General features: G+C 44.7%; 1 protein-coding gene across 5 annotated transcripts in view; it reads right to left on the reverse strand.

Moving 5' to 3' along the window:
• The window catches only part of LOC142559808 (uncharacterized), a 32,240-nt gene extending 10,934 nt beyond the window's left edge, over positions 1–21,306 (reverse strand). The window contains exons 1-6 of one of the 5 annotated variants that reach the window (XM_075671505.1): positions 18,349–21,306; positions 15,940–16,076; positions 10,036–10,104; positions 9,764–9,814; positions 7,154–8,791; positions 3,185–4,151 (exon numbers count right to left, since the gene is read on the reverse strand). In XM_075671505.1, the coding sequence (XP_075527620.1) occupies positions 8,766–8,791; positions 9,764–9,814; positions 10,036–10,104; positions 15,940–15,994 (201 nt within the window). In that variant the 5' untranslated portion in view covers positions 15,995–16,076; positions 18,349–21,306 and the 3' untranslated portion in view covers positions 3,185–4,151; positions 7,154–8,765. Of the gene's footprint in view, positions 1–3,184; positions 4,152–7,153; positions 8,792–9,608; positions 9,663–9,763; positions 9,815–10,035; positions 10,105–15,939; positions 16,077–18,348 lie in introns of those variants that run through there. The other 4 variants (XM_075671497.1, XM_075671489.1, XM_075671482.1 and 1 more) reach the window with 4 other exon arrangements.
• Between the last annotated feature and the right edge of the window lie 346 nt (positions 21,307–21,652).

The raw sequence follows: 21,652 nt of genomic DNA on the forward strand, positions 1-21,652 counted from the left end.
CTTGCGACGCACGGCTCATACTGATCAAACATCTGCACGCTGAGGTAATCTCTGTGGAGACATGCCTGCTGAAGTCGTTTAGCACATACAATCTTCAAAATTCTTTTTCCGTGACCGACATTCGAATGGTGCGAAACCAGTAAACAACGATTTTATATCCTGTGGAAGCTGCTTGTTATGAATACGGAACCTTAGGACACACGTGCTGCTAGCAGCCGTGGCAATGAGGGCAACAGTATGCCCAAAATCCCGAGGAACATATTGAAAAAAGCCTGTTGTACTAGAAATGAAATTGACAAGGGTGTCAATATGGGCTTGTTGGTCGGTCATCATGGAATGGTATCTGGGTAGTGCAGCAAAACACGCACACAATAAAAGAAAGCTAGAACTACCTGTGAGCACATATATATGCACAAGTGTATGGTTGAATAAACTCACAGGTGTTTAATTTTTTTTCTTCTGTTGCTACTTTTTCTTGCATTTTGATTGCTACATATATTGGTAATTCCCGCAAAAAGCATCAGCTAGTAGTCACCACTGTATTTTGCTATGCAATTTGTATTTTGTTATGCAATTTTAGCATCTCAGCGCGCGCCTGAAGGCGAAATTGTTGCCTAGGCAAACTATCGCCGAAGTGGAACGTTTCAGAATACGTCCCCAAGTATGTGCACGAAATACTTCACTGAAAAACATTTCAGGCGTATCTTTGCTTTATTACTAAAATTTCGCAGCAACACAGCATTTCTTTACTCTAAGTTATTTAGGAATCACTAGGTGTCATTATCTACGTCGTTCATACGTACCTTAGGCAGTAAAAACGGCACACCCACCTGCGAGCTTCTCCGATACCGACGTGTCTGTTATAAGGCGATGATATATATATTATTCTGGACAAATCGGGCGAAGCCAACATGCTAAGCATATAATGTACGATGAGTACCAACTAATGGGATTTTGTTTTGAAATCGAACTAGAACTGAAGCAAATGAAAACGCAGGTTAAGATTACGGTAGATTACGGTAGAGATTACGGTTACGGTAGTACCCATGTAGTGGTTTCAATACCACTTTTCATCAGGCCTATAAGAAAGTGGCGGTCAGATGCAGCCGTATACCGATAAAGCATGTATTAAATTACAAATATTGCCCTTGCAACGAAGGTCGGCGCAAGCTGGCTGAGAGGGTTTGCTTACCTCCAGAGATGGCGCGTATACAAAGACACACACGTATCGATGCAGGACTTTCTAGAGGCTCCACAAATACTCACAGCATCTATTCAATGAGATTGCGTTATGCATAACGGCACACGAAAGCTTCGAGACTCAGCCACACTCAGCTGCGTTAGTTACGCCAACTTCGAAAAGTAAACAGGAAGCTGCCATGGCACTTTTTTCAGGAAGCAGGTGGCGCTTCATGCATCAGAAACCGAAACAGAAACTAGCAAAGCCAATCTTTCTTTTTTTTTTTTTGTAAGCGTTAATCTTGTTCTCAGTGCTCGGAAGTTATAAGTTATTCTATTGGTTTGTTGCAGGGCGTCCGTGTCATTGAAGGATTCAGTCCCAGTTTAAATGGTTTAAATTCTTCAAACAGCTAGTATTTTTTGCACCGCCAGTACACATAATCGTTTTATAACGATCTTTATTGATAAATCGATATGTGGCCATTGTTTATTGCGTTTTGAAGAGCACTCGCTTCGTCTTTCCAACAGGACGCGTAGGTTCGGCGCTCCGATTTGCATTTAAGGCGAGCTTTTGATAGCCTTACTTTATCCATTTACGCGCTGTAGATGCGTTGTGACGCCTTTCAGTAGTTTGCGACGACGCAGAGTATAACAGCGGAGTCCCGCTGTTTACCTTTAACATGTTAAACGAAGCAAAACCTCGGTAGTGCATCGTAAATTTTTTCTAAACATAATGCAGGCACCACTCGCACCGTTAAAGCATGACTGTTAAGAAGCATTTGCAGCAGCTCATTTGTCACTACGTTGGTGCGAGAATATTGCTCATCTGCCGCTTTACCTTTACTGCTCCGTATTTTTGTGTATCCGGATATTTTAATTTTATGCAAACCACCCCTTCCGTGTGAAAAAGAAAAGAATTTAAGGAAAGGAAGATGCAACAGTTGCAAGGAAGGTGCAACAGTTGTGTGAAATAAATAGTGCTTTACCAACATCTGTAGTGACCTGGTGATCGTGCGCCTTGGGCGAATTCATTTTGTGTAAAAATGTGTTCCGGCTACTTAAAAAGTAAGCGTGACGTTATGGCATCAACTGCTATCTCTCATGTTGAATGAATTTTTGACAATACGTCATGGTCATGGTGCCGAGGCAAAACACAACTGAAAGTCACCTTGCAACCAAAACGCTGCCTTTCAACATACGACAGGAACACGTAAACAAAACATTACGCTTCAGTATACCTTATTTTTACAGCTATTCTGAGCTATAAAGCTTAGGTAGTTGTGAAAATGAGAGGCAGCTGTGATGGATATAGAAGAGCATAGTATGCTTGCAATACCTAGAAATATTTTAAGGATGAAATTTCAGTACTTGAAAACAGTGCATAAAAGTACAGCACTGCATGGACACTTTTCCCTGGCCTGACCCGAGCCAGTGCCATGCACTGGTCCACCCTTGTCTAGCTCAGCTAGGTTTGTCCTGTTAGCCCTTCAGCCTCAGTGTAGCATGATCCACCTCTCTGTTGTTATGAAGATGCCAACTGCATACGTATTTGCTAGATACAAATCTTGCTAAGCAGTTTTCCACTTGCATTGCTGCTGACAAGTGGCAAAAAAAAATAATTTTTTTTTAATTTTTGGCAGCAGTGAATAATTTGCCACCTTGCATTACTTTAGCTGTGGTCATAGTAATGCAAGCACAAAAAAAATTAGAAAATTTCTCAGAGCAATGAAATTAATTGACATGGAAGGAAATAAATTATGGATATGCATTCACCAATTATGTTGCACGTTAAGGTGTAGTCCAACCGACTAATGATTTCCATTTAATTTCTTTATTCATTGTTCAAGCAAGTTGAATGAAGTTGTGTAATTCATTGCATAATTACATCAGCATGAATGAATTCTTGATTGAAAGTTTTCTTCAATAAATACTTGAAGGGGGGATGCTGCGAAATTTCTCATTGGAGAAGGGGATTTGAAAAACAGAAAAGAATGTAATGTCTCACCACAATGTCGATGGGATTGGTGGATGAACAGGCGACCAGAGTGTGGTGGCTCCGGTTTGAAGAGGGAAGGCAGGCGGCGGCAGATGGTGATGGCGTTCTGGCCAGGCAGCTGGGCGTAGAACTCGGGGCCCATAGCCCGACTGCTCTCGTTCTGCTCATGGGCGCAGAAACTCGCCGGTTTCGAGAAGCCGTTCACGATCGGGTAGAGTGGTGAAGCCCAGGAACGGGTTGGCAGGAGGTCCCAATTGGGTGAAGTCCTGGTGGCTCGGGTCCGCAACCTGCCGGTCGGTCTTGAACTCCCAGTCCGGTAACCGACCTTCTCTTGGCGTCGCTTCCTAGAACTCTCCCTTCTGCCAGCGCACCTCGCTTTTCTGCTGCTCTCGTCGATTTTTCGTTTCCTGATTGGCCCCTGGAAGCTCTGTGTTTTCTTCTGATTGGATGCATTTTCATTTTTTTTTTCTTGTGCTGCGTGCTCACGTGCCGGACGCTCTTCAACGTTGTCTTCCATCCAGTACGGAATTTGCCTCTGCGCGCACATTCTTTCTCGTCTGCTTATTGTCTCTCTCCATCTGCTGCACAGTGTCACACACTACACACCACACTATGTAGTACAGACATTCATATTATTACGATCTCATCGAGAGATGTTCAAGAGATGAGCCGTCGCGAGGAAGAGATGAAGTGTGTCTGGGCTCATGGCGTGAGCGAGTGTCGGCCTGGCTGTCTGGCTCCAGTGTAAATAGCATGTAAATAGCCTCTTTCATCTGTGTATTTCGTCTGTGTCTGTGCAACATTCTGGTGGAGGTTAGCGATCCCCGTCCTCGTCACGGCACTCCAAAGTGGTCGGTACATCGAGCTTGTCACCGTACCTCCCATTGACGAGACCGCATCTGCAATGGCTTCAGCTTGTCCGACTGCTCTTATCGTCATGGTTGCCCAACATCGTGACCCTGGTCTCTTCTGTGGCCTGGAGGGACAGGACGTTGATGATTGGCTCAAGCTCTATGAATGCGCCAGTGCTAATAACAGGTGAAATCCAACAATTATGCTTGCTAATGTAATCTTTTATCTCGGTGGCACCCCACGCATGCGACTCTGAACGCATGACGAGATAATAAGCTGGGACAGTTTCAAAGTAAAGCTACGAGAACTGTTTAGCGACCCCTTTGGGTGCAAGGTTGCCGCGAGAAAGGCTCTTGCGCCTCGTGACCAGACATCTACAGAGCCATACGTTTGATACATCCTAGACGTCTTGGCTCTTTGCCACAAAGCCCACCATACTATGTCTGAAGCAGATAAGGTGGCTAAAAGGCATCGCCTACGACGCTTTCAATTTTCTTGTTTTCCGCAACGTCTTTCCTATCGGCGCCATGACAAATTAATACCATCGCCTTGAACAAGCTAAGAGCCGCCGTATCACACACCACATCACACAGCTACCCAACACTGCTGCTACGTCAACATGTGAGGGTCGACCACATCAGGCGACCACCTGTGATGACCGAACCCGTATTGTTCGCCGCCAGCTCGAGGCCACCTGTTGGCCAGCCTTCTCTGCAACACCTCCCGACCCGCCAGCAACCACAATTGCCAGGATTCAGGCCGTCGTCAGACAGGAATTTGAGAACATGGGTCTGAACTCCGTGTGTTGCACGTCTCAACCCAGCGTTCCCCCGTTCTCTAGCGGCCCTCCTCGTCCCCGGCACTCTTTTTCTGCCACATATCGCAACCCGTCCAAATGGCGTACCCCTGATGACAAGCCGATCTGCTTCCACTGCTGTCGCATCGACCACGTCGCTTGTCACTGCCGCAACCAATGGCCACCACCTCCTCGGACATACGCCTGCGCTTATTCCTGCACCTTTGGACCTACTGTTCCCTATGCCACCCGCCTAGAACCCACTGCCGCTGATGCCCCACCTCCGAACCTTCGCTACAGCCACTCGCCCTCATCTCAATGCCATTAGTCTCGTACACCCAAGGCCCGTCGCTTCTCCTCGCCACCTATTGCCTCCTGGATGCAGCCAAAAAACTAGGCACCACAGCTTCTGGAGGTGAAGCTGTGTTGTCGACCCTGCCCTCAAATTCTCTGCTCATGTTACCTACGAACCAAAACTTTCTTGACGTTGACGGGTATCCTGTGTTACGTTCGACCAGCAGGTGCTGGCGATCTTCGAGGAAGGGACCGACGGAAAGGCGCCACCAGGTCTGCTGTGACGACTCGCTTTGAAAGGACGACCAGACATCAGTCCCCAGCCCATCGGCGCTACCATGGCTGTGGCGGCGACTGGTTTTGTAAGGAGGACAATGCGCCTCGTTTCCAACGGAAGGGTGCCGAGATGGCTAGACACAGTGGACGGAGCAAGTATTGTTAGTGTGTTCACCGTCAAGGTCTGCTTGGAGCAGGGGAGCTCCTGGAAGATATTTTGCGGTGCCGTCTCAGGCAGCTTAGAACGCGTCTCACGCATCAATCAATGGACAGATGCGGCGGCCACTGACTGCAGGGTCAACTCTGGAATAAAGAGGCGCCTGCTCGGGTCAAGCACAGTGTCTGCGAAAACCCTCTCACCTTGGTGTGGTCAGTGCAACCTGTGCAGAAGTGAGTGCATAAACCCTCCCCCTCAAAGGCGGGTTGGTTACGATGACTTTGGACGCTCCGAATTAGTCGGCGGTGAACTGCCGTTTTCCCTCACCTAGGGATTTCGGGAGGACAGTGTATTTAAGGAGCCGTTGGCGGCTCCTCAGGGTGCATTCCTTTTTCAGTCATGTTAGACTGATGAACTGTCACATTCTCATGCAGATACTGTAAATAAATCCCAGATTCCTCATTCTTGATGAGAACAAGTCTCTCCCGTCAACAACGTCCTCAGCGTGGATAAGTTCGATGACCGCATGGGCCAGCTACCATCTATTTCATGCCCGACTCCAACCATTACACCTGTCACTGCACTCATCGATGCAGGAGCACATCTTTCTATTATGAGTGCTGCCTTCCGACGACGACTGAAAAAGCACTTCACCCCAGTGTCTGCACACGTTGGTTGCGTTGCGGATGGCGGTACTGTGCCTATCATCAGCATATGTACGGCATGTGTGAGCATCGCCGGCCGCCACACTCCTGTCCTCTTCACCGTGATTGCTCATTGCCCCATGGCCTAATTCTCGGACTCTATTTTCTCTCTGCGCATTCTGCTCTTATTGACTGCTCTGCCAGTACCCTTTGCCTTGAGTTGCCGATTCTCGTAGAACCTTCTAACGCACCCCAGTGTCGCTTACGCCTCACCTGCTTTATTCGCCTGCCACCGAAGTCAATAGCCTATATTAAACTGTTGTGTTGCCCACCTGTTCTTGATGGCGAGTACCTCGTCACTCCTCTGGCCAACATTCCACCACAGTATGACATCACCGTGCCTCACAGCATTCTGACTGTTACTGCTAACCATACTCGCATGCCTATCTTTAACTTTTGATTGGGAAAGCAAATCCTACTGCAAGGTATTTGCCTTGTCAACGTTGATTGTCTCGGCGACTATCACGTAGCAGCTTTATCAACCGATGGTTCTTCTGAGCTTAGCAAGCCCGTTGCACCAGCCTCGGGCACCGATGCCAACATAAAGAAAATGGTTGCGGTGGACCTGTTCTCTGCGCAGGCTGACAACCTTTGCCACGTATTATCCTCCTACCGAGATATTTTTTACTTCAAGCGATCACCCTTTAGGCCAGACGCTCGCGGTCCAGCATCGGATTTCTACTGGCGATGCTACGCCTATTCACCGATGACCATATCAAGTTTCTGCATCGGAACGCCGAGTAATTCTAAGTGAAGTGAACAAAATGCTAGATAAAAACATCGTTAAGCTTTCTTCAAGTCCCTGGGCGTCACCTGTGGTTTTGGTTAAGAAGGACGCCACGTGGCGCTTCTGTGTAGACTACCGTCATCTGAACAAAATTACTAAGAAGGAAGTCTACCTGCTCCCAAATGTAGACGATGTCCTTCACTGCCTCCATGGTTCCAGCTATTTCTCTTCTATTGATCTTCGTTCTGGATATTGGCAGATTTCTGTTGGCGATATGGACAGAAAAAATACGCTCAATCAGCTTGGTAAGTTTAAAAAAGTAGGGTACGCTGTTCACTCCATAGAGAAATGTTTTGCGTTCCTGGTTCATTGGCCTTGAAACGAAATTGCCCTCGCTGTGCAGCACTATAACATGGTTGAACTTCAAAAGTTCCTCTCATAAGAATGCAAAGAAGCTCCCCAGAAGGACGGGTGCAGTTGTCTAATGTGGCTATCACTAATATTACCCACAGTCAAGATTCTATGGCACATATGTTTCTTTGATTAAAAAGGCCAACGTAAAAGCAAGATGTGTGTTTTTACACCATAGATCAGCAGCACATAACCTCCACCTTAAATGTGATTGTTCACCTAAATCTGCCTGCATTTGGAGAGTTAGTGCAAACATTAAAATTAAATTAAATTGTGGGGTTTTACGTGCCAAAACCACTTTCTGATTATGAGGCATGCCGTAGTGGAGGACTTTGGAAATTTCGACCACCTGGGGTTCTTTAACGTGCACCTAAATCTAAGTACACGGGTGTTTTCGCATTTCGCCCCCATCGAAATGCGGCCGCCGTGGCCGGGATTCGATCCCGCTACCTCGTGCTCAGCAGCTTAACACCATAGCCACTGAGCAACCACGGCGGGTAGTGCAACCTTCTGTGCTGTTGGCACCCAATTTCAAAGTGTTTGCCCAGCCCTGTGCACTGTAACTTGATGGTTCCAAATTGCTGGTTTTTAGGCCCTTGCCCAACTGGTTTGTTGAAATAGATGTTAAAACGAATGACAGCTACAATTTCCTGGACACTTATCAATGAGATTCCGCTGTAATTTCAGCGGTGCTCACAGCAACAACAGATTTGGTGAAGTAAGGGACAGGCAGAGTGTTAAAGAGAACTGTGAAATCCATCAAACGGATATGTTGAGCTAACAATGTGGACTGACTGTATAAAGCGAGCAAGCTGCCGAGAATTGCTAAGCTTGATGTGCAGACCTCATTTCTTAGGCAAATAAACTGTGCAATGTCTTGTTTTATTATTGATGACTGCTCTGCCAGTCTGCCTGAGTTGTCATTTTTTTGTATCTATCATAAAGCAGGCACTTTCATGTTTTTGTAATTGTGTGACACAGAGTCATTTGTTTCTTACAGCTGTCATCTTCTCAGAAGCAGGTACTCATGCTTGGAGACCTGGAGAGCACAAGCTGCAGCATGTATGCCGAAATAAACAGCCTATTTCAAATAGAACCAATGTAAGGCAAAGCCCCTTTTTTGCTGTACTGTGCTTGCAAATTGCAAAGCAATGATAAGACACAATGTAGAAAGAAACATTTTCTTTTATTTGGCGGACATTAGAGTGGCATCAAAAAAAAAAAAAAAATATTGAGCAGCCCCAAATCAGTCACTACACTAAGCAGCTCCACTACAATTCACATGACCTAGGAATCCCAGCCATAAAACCGAATGATTATTCGTATAAGTGACGATCAAGATCATTCTTCACTTGAATGCCACGGAGCGCTGTTCAGTAACAGCAGTCAGTTTGTGTCCCTGCAAGCAGGAATATTAATTCGTGTTTTGGTTAATGGTGACATAACGAAATTTATAGTTTTCTGGCCCATCAGATGTTTGAATCGGAAATAACTTCGCCAAAGATGTACACCTTGTCAGCGGTACATGCAGGATGATTTGCGGTGGCCAGAGACTTTTGAGTGGGACTTCGGTATCAATGGAGGTATAATGTGTGTGTGCATGCTTCAGTAAAAGGGAGATTGGAGGCAGCATCAAGGCAACCTATAGGCACTGCGTGAAAAATCTTGAAAGCTATGCTATTTGCTAATGCCCTTCTGCCCTCTGCACTTGATAGAATACTTTCCAGGTTTAATTTCAATCAGAAAAGAAATTTAGTATTTTCTGATGCTACCTTGACATGCAAACAAGTTTTTGTCATGTAGGAGGAGGGGTTAGGTTAAACTACAACACAATTTATCTACAAGTTTTTCAGCGTCCTATTTCATGCGTGGTACACTTTCTTTAATTTGGCTTGCTGACCTGGCAGTCTCTTAGTCTTGGGCCAGGGATGACTGGATGGGAGAAGACAATGAGGTGTACTGTTCATTGTTTAATAGGCGCTTGTGTATTATAACATGTAAAAATAAAAAAAACGAGTGATATTTTTATGCTTTAAGCATTTTGCAGAGTGAAGTAAAGTTATAACGATTTTTTTTTTCTCTAAGAGATGAGAGAAGATGGTGTTGCTTGCTCATGATGTTGCTGGGATACCCTAGTACCTAGCTCATAACTCTTTAGTGAAGTGAAGATCACCAGGTAGAAACCACATCAATTTGTAAGGTTATGAATCTTCAGCATGAAAGTAAAATAGTGCTTTATTTTATTGGATACGTTCCCCTTTTGGAAAGTTCTGTGAACAAAATGAAAATTTGCAAAAGGAACAAATAAGAATTTGGAACAAGCATGCTATCAACACAACTAATGCAAAAGCAGAATTTAGTCACTACATACCAATAAGGACAGTGTAGGTGTGAGAACGTTGCTGATACTTTACTTTTCCACCTATGACAAAGGAAAAAGTATACTCCAGTAATTCAAATGAGAACACAATTCTTGTTACACCAGGTGTGGCAAGCCCGGGAGACAGCAAGAGCCGCAGGAGTCCTGGACTAAGGGCGCCTCCCACACAAGCAGAAAGACACCTGCTTTTCCTTTCTTTCTTTTAATAAATGTTTTTCCTTCTCCTCCTCTTCCTTATAATATTCTTTAATACAATGGTTTACCTGACTTGGAGGCAGTTTTATTTTGGGAGCTCCTATCTGAATACATGGGAACAGAGAAATAGTTTTTCTCTGAAGCCAGCAGCAGAATTCGATGAGGTTGGTTACATGTAAAAAAAAAAAAAGCTGAAATGTAGAGACTGTTTTAGGGGGCAATTTTTTGTGGCAGGAAATTTTGAAAATTGTGAAATTAAAAAGACTTCCGTATGAAGTTTACAACTTGATACAAAAGCTATGAAATTGTAAACTTTGTGCTTATATTTGTAAGCTTACCGACTCTCAGCAATTTTTCCTAAATATTCAAGGTCCTAAATCAAAATTATGCAGCCTAGAATGACTAAAATTTAACTTTTTCTCTCAAATGCAACAAATTTCATTGAAATTATTCCAGTAGTCTCAAAAGCATTTCTGCATTTTACATGTATTTGAATGAAGAGATTAGAGTTGGCACTGAACTAAAGCATCCTCCTCAAGGTAAGCACATCATTTCTGGCCGTAAGGCCAGTTATCAGTCGACACTCTACACTATAAAAGAGAATTGCCTTTTTTTACACTTTTCCAGCAATTCCAACTTAGTAGCATGCTTAACTGAATGCAGCTAGGAAGAAGGAAATTTGACAATTTTTAGTTTATGTGCAGAATTAATGCATTTGTATGTCACTGAATTTTGGCCTTCATGAGCATTCATATCCTTGAATTTTCTTTCAATGTTGAATCGAACATTTTGTACAATACCTGAAGCAGCCATCAGGCCACCAAGCAACGTAAGGGCAAATAAGAGCTTCATGTGGAAGCACTTAAAAGGTCTGCTCAATTCACCTGCACAACTGTGAACCAGTTAACGGAGGTTCACGAGAAGTTCAGAAATTGTGCAGCTTGTTTCTGCGGTGCAGGCACAGCGCAACACTCGAAACAAATGCCAAGGTGCAGATGCGGTGCAGGCGTTATGTTATGCCCGATTAATGTGCACAGAGTGCGTACATTTGAAAGATTGTGAACTACAAGAATTATCAGCTTGTGGGCCTAACTACAAACCACACTTGTAGACACATCAGACGTGTGTAAGCGGGCTTTTAATGGTGCTTGCACCCATGTGCTGGATTGTCTGCTGCACTGCTGCGTCGCACCTGTACGCCTGCACCAAGTCGGCACCGACAGCGGAGTAGGTGCAGCAAAATCATGAACCAGCCCTGCACCTTTTGAAACGAACGGAGTGGTTCAGCGGGTGCCATTGCTGCACCACTGGAACGAATGGCAGGGTGCAACACCTTGTGAACTGGTTCAGGCGGTGCAGGCGAATTGAACGCACCTAAAGTAAAGCACATTCAGGGGTGCTATAACATAAAATGATTTCAAACTGTTTTGATTCCAATCTCCTGACATCAAATTTATGTAACCACCGGCGCAAGCATCGGGCAGTGACTTGCAGCGTGGTCTGAGCAACCCAACCAAACACTCTCCTCGTTTATAGGAGGTCACCTTTGTTCACTTCCAAAACCAATAACATTGCCTACACTCAGCGGTTTTTCTTATCTAATTAGCTGACAAGAGGCGAGGTGTACGGTCTAGTGGAGAGGGTTTCGATGGGGCCGAGCCAGCACAGTGAAAATAGATAACCGCATGAAGAGGGTGGTGCTGGCTTCTCCGAATGGTCCGCTTCACCTTATTTAGCTTGCGGTGGCTGGTCGAAAATCGCGGCTGCTTGCAACAGAAGGATAAGAATGCCGCTAAAACAAATCCTCAGCAAGGAAGAGTTGGCAGAGCGATGCTGTATACCGTATTTACCCGCGTATAACCCGCCCCTGCGTATAACCCGCACCCCTAACTTTGAACTCGGCGGAAAAAAAAAAAAAAACTCGCGTATAACCCGCACGTTTACCTGAAAAAAAAAAAATGAGCGCTAGAAAGATGCAATTCACACTCAGTGATCATTTCGTTTTCAGAACATTTATTCAAACGACCGCCACCACGTCACTGGTTATCCAATTCTTAATCGTCGCCGCTCTCACTACTGCCATCCGAGGCTTCATCGCCACTCTCAAAGACGTAGTCGTCCTCGGAACCATCCAGACTATTACTGATCGCACATTTTTTAAAGCTTTTGCGCACCAAATCGGCCGGTATCGCTTTCCACGCATCCACGATCCACTGGCACAGCAATGGAATCTCAGGCCTTCGCACGCGTGCCGTCGGTGTGAGGGCGTACATGCCGTCGGCCATCCACTGGGCATACAGCCGCTTCACGTGTGCCTTGAACGGCTTGTTCAGGCACACGTCGAGTGGCTGTAGCATGGACGTCATGCCGCCAGGTATTATGACGAGGTCGGTGCTGGTCTCGGCAAGGCGAGCCTTCACCGCATCAGTGCAGTGGCCTCTGAAGGAATCTAGTACGAGCATCGACCGGCGTGCCAGCAAGGCACCTGGTCTTCGCTCCCAGATTACTCGAAGCCAGTCACCGACTAGGCCACTGTTCATCCACGAATTTTCTTCCGCACGCACAACGATTCCTGGGGGCAGTGGAATGCTAGGTAGCGTCTTGCGTTTGAAAATCACATACGGGCGCAGTTTCGTGCCGTCAGCCAAAGCGCATAGCATGACTGTGCAGCGCAGCTTGGCATTTCCGCCGGTCAGCACGCTGACTGATTTGGAGCCCTTTTTTTCCATGGTCGTGTCCATCGGCATCTCAAAGTACACAGGTGTTTGATCAGCATTTCCCACCTGAGACAGCAAATAGCTGTGCTCCTTCCGAAGTGCGATCACATATCGTTGAAAGTTCAACTTTTCCTCGTAGGCTTCAGGAAGCCGCTGGCACATGGTTGTTCGCCGCCGCATAGAAAATCCATGTCTTCGCATGAAGCGCTGAAGCCATCCACGGCTTGCACGAAACTCACGTGGAATGTTCAATTCCCGGGCCAACTTCAGGGCTTCCATTTGCGCCATCTCAGTCGAAACAGCGTGGCCACGACTTCTCTGCTCCTCAATGAACTTCGCAAGCTGCGTCTCGAGGTGGGGGTACGCGCCAGTCTTCGGACCCCGAAACGCTCGCCTGTTCCGGTTCGTTGCTTCGAGACTCTCTTTTTTCTTCCTCCAGTCGCGAATGCACGACTCGTCGACGTCATGCTGTCTTGCAGCAGCTCTGTTGCCGATTTCTTCGGCAGCGGCTATAATCTTTAGCTTCTCTTTCGCTGTGAAACACTGCCGTCGAGTCGCACTCATGATGCCAAAACAAAGCAGGCAAACAGTGCAAACTGGGGTAAGTACGCCTAACGCGAGGCTCAACAATGCTGGCCTTTCGTTGGCCCTTCATCGGCTTGACAAGCGTCGATGACGATGGGGATGGCGGACTACACGGGGAGGCTGCCGCACATTGCGGTGAAGCCGACCCCCCCCCCCCCCCCTCCCAAGGAAAAAATTCGCAGATAACCCGCACCCCCACTTTTTAAACGCGTTTTTTCACATTTTGGTGCGGGTTATACGCGAATAAATACGGTACATGCCGCAAGGGCTCGATAACGTTTTACTGCCGTGCAAAAAGGTTTATAATGTGCAAATAAATACATGCTGACCGGCAGGTGTGAGTAGCGAGGGCCTGAGCAATCGGCGGGCAGCCATCTTCTATTCCTTTCAGAACGGGGCAGTCTCTGGCTATTCAGAAAAATTTTCAGTTTTGTTCAGCATATTAATGCATTTTTTTTCCACGTACACGTCACTTTGATGCAGTCAGTTTTTGTGGTTTTGTGAGGTCGCGTGACAGACAGGCGAGGTGGGTGTTACCCAAAAACATTGAACCAATAGCAGAGGGCCAATGGTGAAAAGGCGTTGAATCAGGAATAATTATTTTTCTTTTGTGCAGTTTAATCATTCATACTCAGTGTGTACATGTATAGCAGATGGAGAGCCATCACGGTTTTCGTGACAGACGGGTGAAGTTTGGAGTGGCCTGAAAAAGTTTTGACCAATCGTGGTGGGCTGATTGCAGAATTGGAATAGAAAAGTTTGGAATCATTTTATGTTATAGCATCCCAGGATTCTACAGGGGGCCATAGAATGTAGGCTTCCATGCAAAGATGGCCAACCTCACAAGGTTCACACGGCTGACGTAATGAAGTCAACCTAAGCTGATCTCAACCTCCCTAAGTGATGCGACATTGGTTGGCTGTTAAAATTTTTTAGCTATGGCAGTGGCAACCTCATGGACAAATTTGAGGTTGACTGAGGTCGAATGCTCGGTGAGGTTATATTTCACAGCAGCTGATGTGCACATTTCCACCTCATGAATAAATATGTGGAAAGTTTTATGATTTTACTGATATGAAGGGGTAAATATTTATGATAATAATACAATAGCCCCAGGCAGGAATCTGGAAGTGGGCCTCACCCCAAGTCACCTGAGGCTTTGTTTTTCAATTTGTATAGACAGCTCTCGTCACATATGAACCATAGGTGTACATTTCTTTTGCTTTACTTCAGATGTGTGACACCACCGCAGTTGGATATCTTACATCGGCCTGTATCCTCTGACCTTACTTTTAAAAGACAGTGAGTCACATGCCAAACTTCTTCCTCGTCTGCTCTGAACTAACAAATGACAGTTGTTGCCTCTCATTCAGTGTTGGCCAAAGACACCTAGCCAGAAACTTGGTACTGAATAATGAAACTACGCAAGACAAACATTCTTTTTTCTGGTATGTTGCCTGTAGGCAACAATTGTCAATAAAGGGTTAATGAGAAATAAATTAAAAACTGAAATACAGTAGAACCTCATTGATACGATCTTCACAGGAACTGGAAAATAAAGTGTACCATAGGAAAATCATATCATCCAACATATTATCCAACCAAATCGGATTTTCAAGAAAAAAAAAAAAAACTTAACATTTCGAAAAACGTATTAAGCAGAATCGTATCGAGGTTCCACTGTATAAAAAAACGACACTGAAATTGGCTGTAGAAAAGTCAGTACTACTAATTGCTAACTGCGCTCTGAAGCTTGTCACAATTTTTTCTAGAGTTTAGAAGTCTAGGACCTTGATTTAACGCAAGAAATGAATAGTCAAAAATATCATGTAAGTACCCCTTTAAAGTTCAACATCTTGAGACGTATTTCTGCACATTGAGATGTAATATTTACCAAAGCCATAAGACTCTTAACAAAGCATGTTTCACAGTCTTGCAGGCAAACCGAACATTTACAGTGGTGCACCTTCAAATGGTGCAGTCAATTCTATGGACCTAATGCTTGCATCTTGCACACCTGCTCAAGCCAGAGGCAGGAAATTAGGAAAACCTCCAAAACACTTCAATTATCTCTTTCTGAAAGAGAGAAGTATGTTTTATCCAGCAATTCTTGACATGGCCAGACTAGTCAAAAGGTAAATTGACAACTATGTTCCTCACAAAGGCCTGATTCACACAGGTGTTATCGGCCCCATCACGGTACATGCGTCTGTCAGGACAGAGCATTTCCTTGCCGATTTCTCTGCAGAAACAAGACGCTATCGACATTTGCTGATGCTATAAACATCATCAGTATCCTGTGTTAGAGGAGAAAATGGTGTGAAAACCCTCTATTTTCACAGATACAGGTTCCGTAACATTTGGTGCCGAGACATGACAGGATGGGTCAAATGTGTGAACCAGAATTAACTTACAATGGCACTTGAACATAAGATAAGTTAGAGAAACATTGCTGTAAACAGATGGCAACACAGGTGAAAAGTTTTAGATAATGATGCCAAAGGACAGACACCATTGCTTGTAATGCTTCAATAGAAGCACAAGGTGAGATTTTCAAGATCATAAGCTGGAATCTAAACCATGCAAGGCAAGCAAAGCCCACCTGCCAACTGTGTTCACAGCAGCCTACACATATTGTCAACCCACGTGACGTTTCTGTGGCCAACATACCATGGCGGTTGTGCCAGGATGACTGTGGATGCAGATGGCAACGTGGCCAAAGCATTCTCGCCTTGAGCTAGCATTGCAGATGCAGCCAAGGAGCACCTGCTGCATAAATCAGTCTTGCGTCTGGAAGCGTCCGCAACCTCCATGAAAGTGTTACAGAGGAAAAGAGATGCACCAAATATATTTACTGAATATTTACAAAAACTGTAGCAGCTGACAAGATAGTAGTTAGCAAGCAAAATCCAAAAGTGTTCCCCTTTTCATCAGCCTTTTAAAATATGCTCTCTAGATCACTAGACTTTATCTAAAGCAGGAACAATAGATCGATCCTCTTCAAAAAAAGACAATACAGCACTGACATGGGTACTCGCATGAACGAGCCCACTTCATGTGTCGACCACTCGAATCTGTTTTAAACACAGGCCTATTTCCAAAGCTCCAACTGCAGTGCACTTGCTTTTATGAGATATGTAAATTAATTTGGGCTAGTTGATGGGTCTTAAACGAATGCACAAATATAGATGGAAGTGACAATGTGGACAGAACCGTCTTCCAACTGTTTCTATTAGAGCATAACCTCCCTATAGCAAAGCAACATATAGGGAACTGACAGTTACAGTGAAAAAGTGCCAGTCCTGATTACACTCCGTTAGGCATTCACATATTTTTCAATGATATCCCATTCATACACTGCGTGCACAAGAGACTATTTAAATATGACAAGCCTTTGGTGAAACTTAGAATGATCAGGGGTTCCCTGCAGTGCGATTAGGTGACAAGTTTGGTTCAGTACATATTGATTGGTTTCATTGCATGGTATTTATATAATTGTTACTTTTACAAAATATTTCGCCTACTGCCTAATGCGAAATTTGAGTGCAGCTCTATACAGGTTTCCATTTCGCAATATATTGGCTAGCATGGACAATCTATCTCGTGTGGCACTTCGCAAACAAAGCAAGGTGTGGTGCAACTGCGTTGCTAATTGGAAGACCACGAGAGCAGCACATGGGTGATGCGTGGGCGCAATTCACAGCAGCTGCCGCAGACAGACCTCTGCTCATGCAGTGCTTTGTTTCCTTACAGATGATGCGCACTAGTGTGGTATAATGGCTTCCAAGATTTTCCTTCCTAGGAAACATCTAATGAAGCAATAGCTCCTAAGAAGGCCACTATCCAAGATAATCAAGAAAGGAATAGAGAAAAATGTCACAGAAAATCACATCAAACTAGGTCAGAGCATCAAAAATTGACTAACATTCTAGGCCTTGCCCTTGGAAAAAGTCTTGCAGCAAGGTTAATTGAGCACAAATTATATGCAGGTATTCTATGGAGTGATGTCAAAGCTCAAACACTGAGCTCTGCTCTTCTGCAGGACCTTGGTGATGCACATTTTAAATACCATTCTTCTGGCTACTATGGTTTCCAGGAAAATTGGTCATCCTTAAGAGGACAGGACACCACCATAGTACATTTTCAGGCATATTACTTGCGCTAGCAGGCAAAACAATTAAGGTATACTGACAATGAACATTTGCAGCAGGACGCAATAGTAATGACAGTATTTGGCAGGATGTTTAGACAACAGACTAAAAAGAGTGGACTGGAGGTGAAAGCAGTTCTTTTGGTGAAGTATTTAGCTCGGCTTTAAACAGTGCATTGCTTGCATATAGGGTAACATACTTGTCATGTGCAAGTTTGTAACAGTGTACTTATGATGGAAAATTCTGATCAAAACCACACAGTGGCATGGTGAGGCCAGTGGACAACACAGTGGTTTTAAAGCATTGTTTCATGCTGAGTACTAAGTAGCAAGTTCGGTATTCCCACACAGCAGCCAGGTTAATGAGATCAAAAATGAGAATAAAATGTCAAACCAAGTGACAAAGCATGAAGCAAGACCTATAAAGTTTCAAAGTTCTTTGACTCGTGTGTGCACCTTGTTGGCAAATGTGTGAACTTTCGACGCAGAAAAAATGTTGTCATAGGAAACAACTTGTCAAAGATAATCACTTGTTTATCAACAAAGCGAGATTTTATCACACAAGAGTTCAAAAATCGCTGCTTAAAAAATTAGAAACACCAGTAATTTTGACCTTCTCTTACATTGAACACCCTGTGATTAAACTGTCTATGGCATCTCTAGCATGTTGTGCGGACCAACACCTAGGCAAGAGACAATGCCAGCAACTGCTGCAGAATAGGCAAAAGCAGAGAAAACAGTAATGGCACGAAACAGGCTGTAGCATTACAAAAAGAAAATGCACAAGTTTGATGACGAATGATAAAAAAAATACAATTCAGAGCCCTTCCACTATGTGAAGATGGAAGACCAGCTGAAGCTGTACTTGTTGACAAGTATATTGAGTTATATATGGTTAATTGCTATATTGATTAAATAAAGAAACATACACACAACTTCGTTATCTTTGATCTTCTATTTACTTTGTCACCATGGTAACCATTGCTTTGTGGTCACTGTGATATACTGCAATTGGTCGCCGATGCTTTCGTGCCCACTCCCGCTTCTGTTTGCAAAGGTGATCCTCACAGGCACGCTGTTCTTCATCGGTCACAGAGCAGCTAGCCGACATTACGGATCTGCAGACAAGGCGGGTCTGGCTATAGCAACTGCCCGTTGCCTTCACGCTGTTGCTCACACCGGTGCTCTTAACATGCACATTGTTGTTCTTCAGTACGAACTAGACGCGTCCTGGCCATAGCAGGACCAAAGTAAAACTGCTGATAACGTCGCTAGAGCGATGTCGACTTCACAAGAAAACGAGGCACAGACATTGGTGGGTACACAATGACGTTTTATTATTCTGCCATGCACTCCGGAGCCACTGAGCACTGCTGGCGCACAGCAGGCTACTGTGGATTCAATTTTGTCGACGCAACTTTTTTCTACACACCCTGTCGATGTATGCACTATTGGTCATGGTCAGAACCTAGCCATATACAGCTTCTCTGTAAAAATAGCAGGGGAAACAGAAGCAGACACGTTCAATGCATCACAAAGGAATGCAGCAGGCAAAAAGATGCGGTTTCTGCAGCACAAGCCATGACCTTGTACAGCTTGTGGCAAAAAAATGCAGCACAAGCAGATAGCTCAATCACTTCGCAGTTGTTCTAGCCTTGTGAACTGGAGCAACTGGCTTTCCTGTCCAGGAAGCATGGGCAACGACACTGCACACATGTTGGTAATATCAAGCTTTGATGCAGACATAGTAACGTGTGGTGAGGAATTAAGTAATCTTTGTTTCCACTTCTGCATGAATTTTGTGGAAGTGCTGGAGGGTCAAGGTTTTATACAGCTATTAATTTATGTATGTGGTCTAATAAACCATTGCAAAGTGAATGTGTGGCATCAGCAACAGATAGCCAGGCACTATCACAAAAAGAAGCAAAATAATGCCAGGTTGTTGAAAGTTGCAGGTTCTGGAGGAGAGATAGAAAAGGACAAGACTGAAGGCATGCACGGTATGTTGAGCAAGAAGCGGACAGAAAGAGTACAAGGAAACGCATGAAGGAAAACAGTCTGACAGTGTGTGAAGGCAGGAGCATCACATTAAAAAAAATTGGAAGAAAGTAGCAAATGAACGGGGGATCAGATGCCAAGGAGCAAGCATTTTCTGCTAGAAATGTTATTGCTGTTGTGCCTTAGCCCTGGTACTGCAAATGGAAGGTGGAAGAAACAAGTACAGTACAAGTTGAGAAAGCGTTGTGGCAAGAGTGAGTGGCATTAGATCGGTGCCTCATCAAAATGATAGAATTTGCAGTGCTCATCTGCACTCAACAAAGTGTGGTAACCTGTGTTGCTGGAAGTGTGTAAACTATCTCGAGATGAAATGTACAATCAGCCAGCTCTTCCAGATTCAGAAAAGACTTAAGACCAGAGGAAAATTTCAAAAATTACAAGACGGCAACCTGATTTGATAAATCATATTTTGGATGTTTCCAGTAGAAGCACTTGCACCAACGGAAACTAAGCTGCATTAAAGGTTGGACTTCAGAAAGTGCATCGACACTACACCAACGATAAATGCAATTCCACTACATGGATGACTTGCCTTGTATGAAAACATTGTTTTCACCTTTTGCTCTCCTGTTCGCCACGTAAGCATTGCGGATTAAGACGAAGTCTCACTGTTTGGTGCAATGCATTTGTCACTGGCTGACCACAAATAATCGCTGTCAATGTAGTCTAATGAGCATTAAAAAGTTCTCTTCAGCTCCTACTTTGTGACTAATGAGCCGGCTGTGCTTACATAGGTACGGATCCACCTCCAGAGGGTCACCACTGAATTGCATCTTTTTTTTTCTTTACAGGAGCGTGGAGACCTGCATTAATAGTGTTTTTTCACTGACAGCACATATGTTACCGGGCTTTTTATTAATCTTTTAAATCACCCACACTGGCGTACGTTATCCTCTTCATTTAGTATAGAGGGGTAAACATCGACAAAATGATGCAGCTCAAATAGGTTGAACGTGTATGCGTTTTCTATCCGCAGTGACGGACAAGATGGCTCGAGCGTTGCATAATGCCGTTTGCCTAAAGCCAGCTTCGCTGCAGGGCACCAGTGTCGCGCAATGAAGCATGCGCATTGTATTGCGGCAAAGTATACCAAGAGTGGAAAGCGGCCACTGTGATATACGCGCCCACTTGCCGTCACGTCTCCTGCCGCAGGACAAACACGGAGACGCCGAACAAGTGTACTGGCAGGCATTCAGAGTATTTCGCATGCGGTTGTAGCGATCTGAGCCCTTGTTTCGTCCACATAGAGCGCCCCTTATATGAGCTAGACATTGTAACAGCCGGGATTATGTACTAGCCAATATCAGTGTTACTGTACAGCTTTCACAAAGGTCTACTGCTATGAAGTTGCATGACGACCATTTTTCTTTAGCATACATTTCTTCCGTATTCATCCGCAGGGCGTAGTGTTTTGCCAGTGTGGCTGTACAGCTCTCACAACGATCTACGGCTCGATCGCATGGCGACGCAAGTACACACATACACATACAGAGTACAAAATTTCCATTCCCACGAATCTCCAAGTGTGTTGTATGCTCAGTTACATTAAGAACTAATGCATCGGCACGGCAGTTAATTCATAAACTGTTTCCGTTCCCGCGATTCCCCTGAAGTGCGTGGTATGCTGACCTTGATCAACGACACTAATGAACAATGCATCGGCACGACGTAATACTTTGCCACTAAAGTCATTCGAGAAGACACCTCACTTCCAAACGTATCCCCTGCGAGTCTTGCCATTTCGGCAGGCACAGAGCGCTTCTATTGGCGGTAAATGAATAAATTCACAAATATACAAAAGAAGACATATTTACGAATGCTTTGCGTTTTAACAGTGAAACTATAAGAGGAGGAGCGGTGCAAGAAATGTAAACAACGAGCATAGGTGGCCGCTGCAATACCAGATCGACAGCATAAATTTCCCTTTCCTAGCCTCCTTAAGAGACTGGAAAAATTGTTTTAAAAAATTCATAGGATAATCTAGCCTTGTTTAGTTGATTACAGAGAGCCTAATGTCGTAGATGACATTAGGATTTGCTGCTGTGTGCCGTAGTGAAAGGCAGATGATCTGGTAAAAGTATAGTAAAAGTATTCACGAGTAAGTCCTCCACCCGATATGTGCAATAGGCTGATCGATTCTGTTTCAAGGGAAGGTGAGCACATCTTGTTTTTAAT

The sequence above is a fragment of the Dermacentor variabilis genome, chromosome 1 (assembly GCF_050947875.1).
Source record: "Dermacentor variabilis isolate Ectoservices chromosome 1, ASM5094787v1, whole genome shotgun sequence".
NCBI lineage: Eukaryota > Metazoa > Arthropoda > Arachnida > Ixodida > Ixodidae > Dermacentor > Dermacentor variabilis.